Below are 12856 nucleotides of genomic sequence, written 5' to 3' on the forward strand. Positions count from 1 at the left end.
CTGAACAACCATATTGGTATGGCCACAAACTAAGGGATAGCTAGAGAAGATACCTTTTCAAATTCTGAATGACTAGTAGGGAACAAGGGTCTCTGACAAAACTCAGAAAGAGCAAAATCTGAACACCTATGTCTCTCTCTCCCTCTTTGCCTTCCCACATTCTCTTAGAGCCAAAAAAAAAAAAAAGTCTAGGCTTCTCTTTACTTCCCCTATGCCATATCCTCATCCTTCTGCCATCAGGTAAAATCCTTCCCATGAGAGATGTCTTCTCTAAGATATAGATATAACAGGCTCATGTGCTGGGAACTGCAGGCTCAACTTATGAAATGTTAAAAGTTGGAAACATAGAAAATAGAAAAATCTTCTCTAAAGACATTCAGCCATTGGGCACACAGACCCCTCAGGCCAAATAGGGCAAAGTCCTTATATTCAAAAAGGCAAAAAAGAAAAGTATTTTAATAATTTTTAGAAGGTTGCCCCATTATAATGGAGAGGGGGAATACTAGATGGGAAGCAGTTTAGGGGTGGGAGGAGGGAATGCGAGAATAATTTAAGTTTAAGATGCCTACTGGAAAATCAAAAAGAGGTGGGCACAGTGGCATGAACGTGTAATTCCAGCTATTTGGGAGGCTGGGGGGGGAGGGTCTCTTGAGCTCAGAAGGTCAAGGCCAGTCTGGGCAACATAGCAACATAGTGAGATCCTATCTCTAAAAACAAAAAACCAAACAAATAAATTCAAAAAAAGATATCATTATAGGTAGGGTAATCAGAAGGTCAGTGGTGTAATCAGAACAGGTGATATACTTTAGAGATCATTAGAATACAGATTATATTTAAAGCCAAGGGGACAGGAAGATATCACCCCTAAAAAGATAAAAGAGGACACTCCAATATTAACAGCTTGGGCAGAGAAGGAGCCTGCATATAAGGAGATGTTAGTGCAAAACCAGAGAAGCATGCTGCCATGAAAACAGAGGCTTAAATGAGTTTCAAGACCAGGAAGAAATAAAAGAATTTCAAATAAAGTGAGCCAGATAACTGGCCACTGGACTTGGCTCTATGGAGATCAGTTGGCGAACTGGAAAAAGAACAGTTTGAGAGGTGTGGTGAGAACAAAAGCCCAGATGAAAAGAGAATGAGAAGTAAGGAAATAGTGACAATGAGCATAAACAAGTCTTTCAAAAAGTTTTGCTGTGATTGAGAACAGAAAATGGGACCATAAAAGTGCATAAGAAACAGGAAAGAAGGGAGGGAGGGAAGGAGGAAGACACATGAAGTTGAGGATTTTTTTTTAATGAGTAATTTTAAGCCTGTTTGAATGCTTTGGAAATGATCCAGATCCAGAGAAAAATTGATAATGAGAGTAAGAGGGGGGATTCTTTCACAAGGGAGGGCCTTGAATAAGTGGGAGGGCATGGGCTTCAGAGCACAAGTGAGGAGCTGGCCTCCCCTAGGGAAGGTCGCTTCTTCCTCTGTAAGAGAAGGGAGGCAGAACATGTGGGTACATGAGCAGGGATGTCGGCAGGTTAGGTGTTAGGAAAAGGAGCCGGCTCTTGTTTGATTTCTACTCTATCTCAATGAAGTATGAGGCAGGGTTATTAACTTGAAAATGAGGCAAGAATGGAGGCTTGTAAGTCATCTTTCAGAATAATACCACATGCCTCAATTATATACATTTATGAAACTAATGCTTGTTACCAGTATCAGAACTTTTACTTTTATTTTGATTATGCACTGCAGATATGCAAGTTTTCATTAATATTTAAATACTTATATAAATACAGTGATGCCTAAACTGAATTATTCATTGGCAGGTAGCATCACCATGTGTCAGCTGATATGTGAATGCTTGAATTTAGTACAGTTGTGGAGTACTGATATAATGAAGGGGTTTGTGAATTCCCTCTGACACCAGTATTGCAACATAAGTTTAACATTTTAAAAATTATAAAACTGGGGAGGAGGGAAAAATCATAAATTAAAATCAGTTTGATAGATGAAGCAAAAAGCATTTAGTAAAATTTAATATTCATACCATACATTAACTATTATATTTTTTTTTAATTTAGCTTCACAAATTTTCATGTCATTCTTTTTTTTTTTTTTGAGACAGAGTATCACTTTGTTGCCCTGGCTAGAGTGAGTACCGTGGCATCAGCCTAGCTCACAGCAACCTCACACTCCTGGGCTTAAGCAATCCTACTGCCTCAGCCTCCCGAGTAGCTGGGACTACAGGCATGCGCCACCATGCCCGGCTAATTTTTTTTTTCTATATATATTTTAGTTGGCCAGATAATTTCTTTCTATTTTCAGTAGAGATGGGGGTCTTGCTCTTGCTGAGGCTGGTCTCGAACTCCTGACCTTGAGCGATCCACCGGCCTCGGCCTCCCAGAGTGCTAGGATTACAGGTGTGAGCCACCGTGCCCGGCACTTTCATGTCATTCTTATGCAGGAGCCATAATAATCTTCTCTGTATTGTTCCAATTTTAGTATATTTGCTTCCAAAGCAAGAACAAATTTAACTCTCATACCTAATGGTAAAACTTCAAAGAAATGAGTTAAGATTACCACTATTCATCATTTCTATTTAACATTTACATAGGGTCCTAGCCAGCATGGCAAAACAAAAGAAATAATCTACAAATTATGAGAATTAATGAGAGTTCAGCAAGATGCTGAATATTAAATTAATATATAAAAACAAGCTGGGTGTAGTGGCACATGCCTGTAGTGCTACCTTGGGAGGCTAAGGTGGGAGGATCACTTGAGCCCAGGAGTTCAAGTCCAGCCTGGGCAACATAGCAAGTCCCCATCTCTAAGTAAATAAATAAACAAATAAACAAAAATAGATTACATTCTTCTTCACCACCACCAAGCAATTCCAAAGCTATTTTTAAATACAATTTCCAACACAATTAGCAACAAAATTGACTACCTGGGGATAAATCTAAATAAAATATTTGGAGAAATTTTATAGAAAATTTTTACAATTTAAAAAAATTATAACATTATGTTAAAGAAGACCTAGATAAATGGGCAGATATTTTATTTTCGTGATAGAAAGACTCAATATAAATTATCAATTCTGTCCTGAATTAGTTAATAAATTTAGGACCAATTCAGTCAAAATCCCTATGGAATTTTTTTTAATAAAACTCAATTGATGCAATGTGATTTTAAAATGTATGTGAAAAACCAAAGGGCCAATATTAAGACAATTTTACAGAACAATTATACAGAGGTGGGTGGGTTGGTGGAGGAGGTGAAATGGGAAACTTGACCTACCTGATAACTCATTATTGAAGCTACAGTAATTAAGTTAGTGGCATACTCATAGACACACAGACAGACCAATGGAAATAGAAAATAACCTAGACTCAGATCTAAGTATATTTTGCAACTTGATATTTGATAAATTGATTATGCACAGCAGATCTATAGGAAATTATGAATTATTCAGTAAATGGTATTAGTACAATGGGTTATCCAAATGGAAAAAAAAACTCTACCTCATACATATGCATACACACACAAATAAATATTAAATAAATTCCAATTTCATTAAAGATTTAATTGTGAAAATTAATTTTAAAGCCCTTAAGAAAACATTTAAGAGAATGTGTTATGACCTCATGGGGAGAAGGGAAGCAGTAAGGATCTCTTAAACAAAACACTAAAAGAAATGGAAAGAAAATATTGATGAATTTGACTACATTAAAATTGCAAACTTGTGTTAATTAAAAGTTACAATAAACAAGGTGAGAAGATAAGCTACAAGCTAGAAGAGATTTGTGATATATAGAATGAACAAAATACAAACGTGTATAAAAACGTATATGTAACTCAATAAGAAAATATGAATTGAAATCATAAATAACATATCATTTTGCATCCATTTTAAGTTTGATAGTTCCAGGCATTGTAGGAAATATAGAGTAACTAACTCTTAAACATTGCTGTGGGAATGTATTAAATAAATTGGCAAAACCACTTTGGAGAACAATTTGGCAATATCTCGTATACTTGTAGATGTATAAATCCTACATCCCAGCAATTCAACTTCAGAGTATATACCCTAAAAAAACTCTTGACATGAGCACATAGAGGTATGCACAGGGTGTTTATTGTGCATTGTTAGCACCTAAAAGTTAATCAATAGGAAAAATGGTTAAATAAGTGTGTTTTGATAATAACATAGAATCTTGCAGTAGCAAAAAAAAAAAAAGTGAATGAATTAAAGACACAATAATTTCAAAAACAAAATGTGTTTTAAGAAAGGTTTCAGAAGAATACAGAAAGTATGATACTGCTTAGGTATAAAAAGATGCAAAATAACCGTATATTGCTTGGCGATACATACAAATGGAATAAAAGTATTAAGCAATGCATGGGAATAATAAAATTCAGAACAGTGGTTGCACCTGAGTGGGGAAAGAGAGTGATGTGTTTGGAAAGGTGTATGTGTAGATAGGACTTCAATTATATATACACGTATTGGCTCTATTTCTTAATGTGGGGGGTGGGTACATAGGTTTTTATTATATCTTTTAACACTTTTACATATATTTAAATGTTGCATAATACACTTTTGAAAAACAGAAGTTAGTGAGAACTAGTGTTTATTGAGCTTTTCCTTATGTTTAGTCCTTTCTAAACTTTACATGCATTATCTTATTTAATCTTAGCCTTTGAAGAGTTTTATTATCTCTCTTTTATTTAACAGAAAACTGAGGCCTTTAAAAGCTAAACGTTCCACCTATGGCCATGTAGCTAATAGGTGCCAAAGCCAGAATCTGAAACCGGAGCAGTCTGATTTTGAAAAGCTCACATTCTTAATCTCTATGAAGGTTAATCAGCCTCTTTTTAAAGGGCCTCATTGACTGCAAAGAAGTCCTCAAAATAGTGCAACTATCATTTCTACCTCTGGATGCAGCTATAGCTACAGCAATTGAGCATAACAGCCTTAGCCTCTAAATTCAGCAACTTTCTGAGGCTAGAAGAGCATTTGCTCAGGAGCATAAGGCATGAGTCATTTCCTTAGGTATCTGTTTATTCGTTCAACAAATATTTATCGAGAGCCTACATAGCACAGCGGTAAACCACAATTTATTTCTTGTCGACATCATTTTTCAGTTTGCCAAGCTTTGGGGACACAAATTTGAGATTTCCATTTTCATTTCCAACCAATGCAAGGAATCTTGGAATGTGGTGATTAATTATTAACTATTTTAGAACTTGCAACCCGACTGTGAATCTCACTTAAGCCTAGCTATTATTGATCGGAAAATTCATACAGTGTCCCACTTTTTACTAAAAAAGTGTGTATTGAAAACTTCTAACAAAATACAGATTGAAATGAAAATATTATTTTAAATAGTTTAATATGACTACCTCCTTTTTCTCCCTGTATTTCCTACTCTTTTTTTTTTCCACGGAGTTCACAGTAGCTCATAGAAGTGCTGCAGTGGATGCAGTTGGGTTTATTTTGTTTTATTTTTATAAGAGCCTGTGCCAGAGAAGGCATGAGTTTACTTTAATTAAATCCTTACTAATTAAAATGGTTGTCCTGAAACCAAGTAATGTTCTTCCTAGAGTAACAAACAGTGTAATTTTATCTATGTTGGCCAGTTTGTGTGTGTGAACTTTATATTTAGTAACAGTTATACCCCTAAATCATTATAATCTCTTTTTAAGTAATTATAGAAACATATTTTTGAAAATGAGCCCTCATTTTTACCTAGTGTTCAATTGTTAATATAAATATTCAAATACTCCATTTCATCTTTTCTTTAACTATTTATTTCCTTTTTATATTGAATATTTCAGGGACCTGAAGGAATTTTGGGAATTCCAGGACAAAGAGGACGTCCAGGAAAAAAGGTAAGTGTAGGGGGTTTTTTGGAGTTTTTTTTAAACATCTTTTTATTCTGGTTCTTTTTTCTTCTGATGTGTCCAAAGCTCCATAGAATGCTGTGATGTTTTTATTTGCATTAGATGTCAAGTAATAAAGGTTTATAAATTTGGCTTAAAAAAGAACATTTGTAAAAATTAATATTTAATTCCAGTTAGCAGTACTTATCACCTTGATTATTTGAAAGCAAATTTTCCAGTTTGTAGTTTGTAAAAAAAAATCTTGGCTTTTACTTCACCTCCTGTTTGCCAAAAATTCTTTTAGTAAATCATGGGCAAGAAAAGAGATAAAAAGAAAATACTATATCATTTGTGCTATTCAATAACAACTTTAGTAAAATATTTGAGGGGAAAAGAATATGATTATAACTGTTTCTGGGTTTTTTATTAGTATATTTTTCTAAGTTGGAAAGGTTAATGATTGATTTCATTTTTCTCATATGTTAGGAACCACAAATCAAGAATATTTTTATTTGTTTACTTTGTATTTTACTAAAGAAACTTGATATATTTATAAAGTTCTAATACATGAAATTCTAAAATTTCTAGATTCTAAAAATTCTAAATTCTAGTATAATGAAAAATTCATTTTTGTATAGAATCAATAATTTGTTCAAATATTGATGAAACATGGGAATGGTTTTCCCTTTGGACTATGAAAGTTCAGAACATATTTATTATAGTTAACTTTAAATCACACCATATTCTGGTTCCCAAAGTCCAATTTCAGCATTCTACAGATACACGCCTAGTCTACCTTTCCCAGAACTTGTAAACAGTAGAAGGGATGATTAACAACAAAGAGAAATGAATGAGATAATTTTGAGTTGCTATTCTTGCCCATGAAAATAACCCCACTATTGAAGTTTCTTTCATCATACAGTGTCATGTCTAAAATCAACATTAGTGAAAATACAGTACAAGTCTTGACAACAACCTGCACCCCTGGGAAAGTAAAATAAGACCTGGAAACTGTTATGAATACCAAAAATTTCCTGACTGTGTTCCCAACTTATTTTTCTTTGTGTCTTCTTGATTATAAATAATAGAACAGGTTGATTCCCACTTTCAGAAAATGAATAACACAATGTTGTTTAAGAGCAGCTGTATTTTGGTGCTAAAGAAAGGTCAGTCAGTCTAATGGAAAACAGAAGGTAACCAGTTTTTAGAAAATGTAAAACGATATAAAAATGTTACAGATTTTTGAAGGTATACTCTAAGCCAGTCAGTGATAATCTGAGTATACAGAACTGTACGCTGGAGCCCTTTTTGCATTGAACAGATCATTGTGGCTTTGAAATTCTCTATAGAAAGAGGCTTGTCATAGGGCCCTTATTTTCTCATGATAATAATACATACATGTCTACATACATATATAGCAAAATTCAGAATTAAAAAATTGGTTATTTGGAATTCAGCATGAATACTAGATATCCCTTGCTTATTTGGTGAAAATTATTTTTTAATCTTCTTTTTCAAAAATTACTTTTATCTTTAAAATAATATGTGTGGGAGTTGCATGTTGTTATTGTTAGTGGTGGTCTGTAATACTATTAACTTAAAGCAAAGTTGCTCTTTATAGAATTTTGCGTACCAAATTAATATCCCCTGGAATCATTCAGGTATATGACCTCATTAATCTAAGAACAAATTTGTTTTTTCTTACTTTTTTCTTTCTTACTAATGTCATCCACAGGGTGATAAAGGACAAATAGGACCCATAGGAGAAGTTGGAAGCAGAGGTTCTCCTGGACAAATTGGGAAAAGTGGTCCTAAGGGTGCCAGAGGAACAAGAGGTGCTGTGGTCAGTATTTGATTTGCTTCCAGAACTGAGTCACTGTGGATGGGAAAGAAATGTATCCATGTCCTTAAAGCTTCATCCCTTGATTAACTTTACAGAGAAGGCAATAATTCCATTGAAAATAATCTACCTCCGTGGGATGTGGAGAATTGTAAGCATTCCACAGTACTTAAATGGCTTAGTGGTTTCTGGACATGAGAAAGGAAAGGGAAAAAAACTGAAAATGGAAATAAAATATGAAATGAGGTTTTAAAAAATCAGATAACTCCTATCCTAAGTAAGAAAGTTTATATGCCTCACACTTAAAATCAGGATTTAGTATCTGTACAAAACTATGCTCTTATGGTTGACAAATTGCTTTGAAAATTAGGTTTACTTGAAATGGGTTTTCTTTTAATGACTTGGACTCCACATGCTTTATCTGGAAATTATTTTTCTAACCAGCTGTAATAAATCTAACATCTAATTATATCTTCACTCTTTTGCATGAACTTTGCATGATGTTGGAAACAAGTGTGGCATGATACTTCTGAACCTATAATAGCAAAATTGTTCAGAAAATTGTTCAGAAAGTCACAGCATGAAAGAGATGCAAAATATTTAAAAGATTTTCCAATTTAGTCTTCTGTTTCATAAGCTTATTTACAATATGCATGTGTACTTCCTGGTCCCCATTTAAATGTTACAAAAGCTAGACTTTTCACAAAGGCTTTTTGGAGACCATTGCATAATCCATGTGTTGTCTGGGGATAGTTTCCCTCAGGCTCATTTTAAGTATTCCATTCTTTACTACTCCAGGCTTTTCTTACTTTCTTTTATTTAAATTACTAACATTCCTATATATTTGTCCTATGTGTTCAAAAACATTCTATGATATGATTAATTTTTAACAAACGTAAGAACTGATACATCCAAAAAAATATTTCCTTCAAAGTAGGTTCCTACTTTGGATTTTTCACTATAAAAGTGTTTACTTTTTAAATTTTGACACATTTCCAAACTGCCTTCCCAAGAGTTCACCAAATTTACACTCCCATCACCACCATTTTATATTGGTGTTTGCCAGTCTGATAAATAAGAAAGTATATCTCATTTTTCTTTCTATTTACATTTCCCAGTTGCAAGTAAGTAATTGGTACTTTTTTCCTCTGAAAGTTGCCTGTTCACATATAATTTACATATTTTTCTATTCTGTTGTTGTCTTTCCCTTATTTATTTGTAGCCACTCATATATTTTAAATATTAACATAATTTTGTTAAGTATGTTATAAAATGTTACAAATATATTCCCTTTCTGTCATTTATCTTTTGATTTTGTACATGTCTGTTGTTGCATAGAATACTTTCATTTTACATAGTCCAACTTGTCAGTCTTTTCCTTTATAGGTTCTCAGTTTTATCTCATTGTGAGAAATGCCATCCCTACTTAAAATATATAAAAATATTCTTTCATATTCTAATACTTTTATAGCTTCATTTTTACCCTTTACTCTTTAGGACATACGGAGTTTTTTTGTTTTGTTTTGTTGGTGTATGAGTTGAAGAAGACTAATTTTCTTTTCCAAATTGATAGACAATTGTCCCACTTCCAAAATGCTTTTCCAAAATGTGCTTTTCCAAAATGCTACCCTTCCCATAAACTAAACTCTCAAGTATTCATTGGTCTGTTTTCACTCTATTTTCTTCTCTCGATTAGGTGGTCTTATTTCTGGGTCAATAATAGCACTATTTTAATTATTATGCTGTTACAATACCTTTTGAGATCTGTTAGGGCAAATACTCCATAATTCATTTTTCCAAAAAGTTTGGCTCTTACTATGATTTCCTCTTTCATATGAACTTTAGAATCAGTTCATATGAAAGCTCATCAATTTTCCTTTTTTTTCTTTTTAATTTTTTGTAGAGACAAGGTCTCACTATGTTGCCCAGGCTGGTCTGGAATTCCTGGCCTCAAGCAATCTTCCTGCCTCGATCTCCCAAAGTGCTGGGATTACAGGCATGAGCCGCCGCCACTCCTGGCCTTATCAATTGCCTTTAATATTGAATCTTTTCTATAGAGAAACACCATATGTCTTTCCATTTACTCATATCTTCTTTATATCCTTCAACGAGGTTTTATTTCCCTTATCCCTGTTCTTAAACCTTTGTTGCTAGGTTTATTCTTAGTTTTGTTTTGGTTTTTTTCTTTAGGGTTTTATTCTCATTGCAAATGTAATCCTTTTTTCATTACATCATATTAGAGGTGCTGTGTAAGAAAACTACTTATTTTTATATTTTGATCTTATGTCCACTTTACTGAATATAGATGATTTTCAGGGATTCTTTAGGCAAATAATGTCGCCTCCCCTTATTTATTTTCCTGGCTTAGTATATTGATTAGAACTTCTAGTATAATAATGAATAGAAAGATCTCATGGTAGGGGAAATCTTGTCTCGTGCCTATCTTTAGTGAAAATGCTTCTAACGTTTTATTGTCAAGTGTTGTTTGCAATTGTTTTTTAGAACATATCCTTTATTAGTTTGAAGAAATATTCATTCTTAAGTGAGACTTTTGATCAGGAGTAGATGTTGAATTTTATCAAATGCTTTTACAAAATTTGTTTAGATAATCCCATACTTTCTCTGCTTTGTTTGTTACTACAAGGATTTCCAAAAGTTGAATCCACCACAAACTCCTAGGATAAATCTTACTTCGGTATGATTGCATTAATATTATTCTTTTAATGATACTGGATTCAATTTTCTAATCTTCTATTTAAGAGTTTTAGTTTATTGCATTTAGTTTATCTTAGGAATTTTGTATCTATATTTATAAGCAAAATAGGCCTGTAGTTTTTTTTGGGGGGGGGGTTGTTTGTGTATTATCCTCATTGGGTTTGTGTATAAGAGTTTAGTAATCCTTAAAAAAAGGGGTATAAATTTTCCAGATTTTTCTGTGCTGTGTAACAGTTCAGAACATAGATATTATCTGTTATTCAAAGATCTTGATAAAACTTGCCTTTAAAATAATTTGGACAGGATGTTATTTTATTAGCAGTGGCTCTTTGACTTTTCTTCAAATTTTCTCTCTTCTTAACTAAATTTTTAAAGTTTCTTTCCAAAAAAATAATCTATTTTATCTAGATCTTCAAATGTAGTAGGTAAAACTTACAATTACTATGTTTTTATAATTAAATTTTTTTCCTGTGGTTATGTCCTTATTCGTGTTTCTAATGTGGTTTTATTGTGTCTACTCTTTTTCTTGATCAGATTTGCCAAAGATTTAGCTATTTTATTAGTTAATTCAAAGAGTACATTCCAGATGTCAAATTGTCAAATAAGCATATGAAAAATCTTCTGTATTTTTAGTCATTAGGGAAATGGAAATTAAAACCACCAGGAGATAGAGTTAGGCTACAATAAAAAGTACTGATAATATCCAGTACTGATGAGGATGCAGAACAAAAGGAACTCTCATACATTGCTGATAGGAATGCAAAATGGTACAGCCATTCTAGAAAACAGTTTGGCAGTTTCTCAAAAAGCTAAGCATGTACTTACCTTATGACTCAGCCATCTCACTTTCAGGTATGCATATTAGGGAAATGAATGTTTATGTTCACACAAAAATGTTTATAGCAGTATTATTATTAATAAAAATCACCTAAAACCAGAAGCATCCAGAATATCCTTCAGTGGATGAATAAACTGTGGTACATCTACTTAATGGAATAGTATCAACAATACAAAGGAATGAACTACTGATATACATCAGAACTTAGATGAATCTTCAAAGAATTATGCTCAAAGAACTTAAACTCAAAAGGTTATATCTTATATGATTTTAATTTATATAATATTCTGGAAATACCTTCTCCTCCTCCCCCCACAAAAAAAGCAATAGAGAACAGATCTGTGTTTGCCAGAGCTTAGAAGTGAGGAGAGCATGAATGCAAAGTGGCAGCAGGAGAGAACTCTTACGGTGCTGGACCTGTTTTGCATCTTCTCTATGGTGACAGTTAAGAAATCTATACAAGTAAAATACTCACCTAACTGTACATAAAAAAGTGAATTTTACTGTTTGTAAGTAAAATAAAATAGAGTTTCATCTGAAAAACAAAAAAGAAACAAAGAGTACTTTGTTTTCTTATTCAACTTTTATTTATGGTTCTCTATTTCATTTATTTATGCTTTAATATTAATCTTTCTCCTCTTTGAGCTTATTTTTTAACATTAAAAATTCCTTTTATTGAAGCATAATTTACATAAAGACAAATGCACATATTATAAATATACTATAAGTGTAAACTTGATGTACTTTTACAGATTGAACATACTCATTAACCAGCATCATTCAGAGGGTTTTGTTTTTAAGATTTAGCTTTCAGGTGCCTTTCTGAGATTCACTAAATCAGAATCTCAAAGGTTTGAGGCCCAAGAATCTGTATTTTCAATAAATTCTTTAGGAGATTCATTTGCAGCCAGCTGGGCACCAAGTTGCATTTGTGAGCTACTATATGGAATCCAGGATGCATGACTTGGGTAGAGAGAAGATATTAGGGTAAGTCATGGAGTCCTGGAGGAAGGTGGAATGAGGAATCCCCCTGCTTTAGGAAGAATTCCAACAGTTGTTTGATGAAGGAACACATGGCAAAAACCTTACAGTTGCCTTCCAATATTATCTTTTATTATTTAGTAATAGAACTCTGATTTTCAGTGAGGCACATAGTTACCCAGAATGAACATTAAATCTTGGCCTCCTTTGCGGCTAGGTGTGGCCATGTAACTAAATTTTAGCCAATGGGATATGAGTAGAAGCGTCATACATGACTTCTAGAAAGTCTTATTTTTTTTTCTTTTTCTATTTTTTTTATTTTAACCTGGCTATATCATTGAATTTTTTTTATTTCAAAAAAAATTTAAGGGGCACAAATGTACTTTTATTACATAGATGAATTGTATCATGCAGAAGTTAGGGCTTTCAGTGTACCTGTTACCAGAATACCACACATTATACCTGACAGGTAGATTTTTATCCCTCCTCCTCCCCCTTTCTTAGTTTCCAATGTCCATTACATTTCTTTATGACCATATACATCCCTCATTTAGCTCCCATTAATAAGTGAAAATATGTGGTGTTTGTTTTTCCATTCCTGAGATACTTCA

At 33.1% G+C, this 12856-nt stretch overlaps 1 protein-coding gene and 1 non-coding gene across 2 annotated transcripts in view; one reads left to right on the forward strand and one right to left on the reverse strand.

The window, feature by feature from the left end:
* The window catches only part of COL24A1 (collagen type XXIV alpha 1 chain), a 330570-nt gene that overhangs the window by 229262 nt on the left and 88452 nt on the right, over nucleotides 1-12856 (forward strand). Inside the window, exons 38-39 of the mRNA XM_045547618.1 lie at nucleotides 5827-5880; nucleotides 7607-7714. Of these exons, the coding sequence (XP_045403574.1) occupies nucleotides 5827-5880; nucleotides 7607-7714 (162 nt within the window). The remainder of the gene's footprint in view (nucleotides 1-5826; nucleotides 5881-7606; nucleotides 7715-12856) is intronic.
* On the reverse strand, nucleotides 2407-2510 carry LOC123636202. Its single transcript, XR_006734405.1, has one exon. It is a non-coding gene; the product is annotated as a U6 spliceosomal RNA (small nuclear RNA).

Source organism: Lemur catta, chromosome 3 (genome assembly GCF_020740605.2).
Source record: "Lemur catta isolate mLemCat1 chromosome 3, mLemCat1.pri, whole genome shotgun sequence".
In the NCBI taxonomy this organism is placed as follows: Eukaryota; Metazoa; Chordata; class Mammalia; order Primates; family Lemuridae; genus Lemur; species Lemur catta.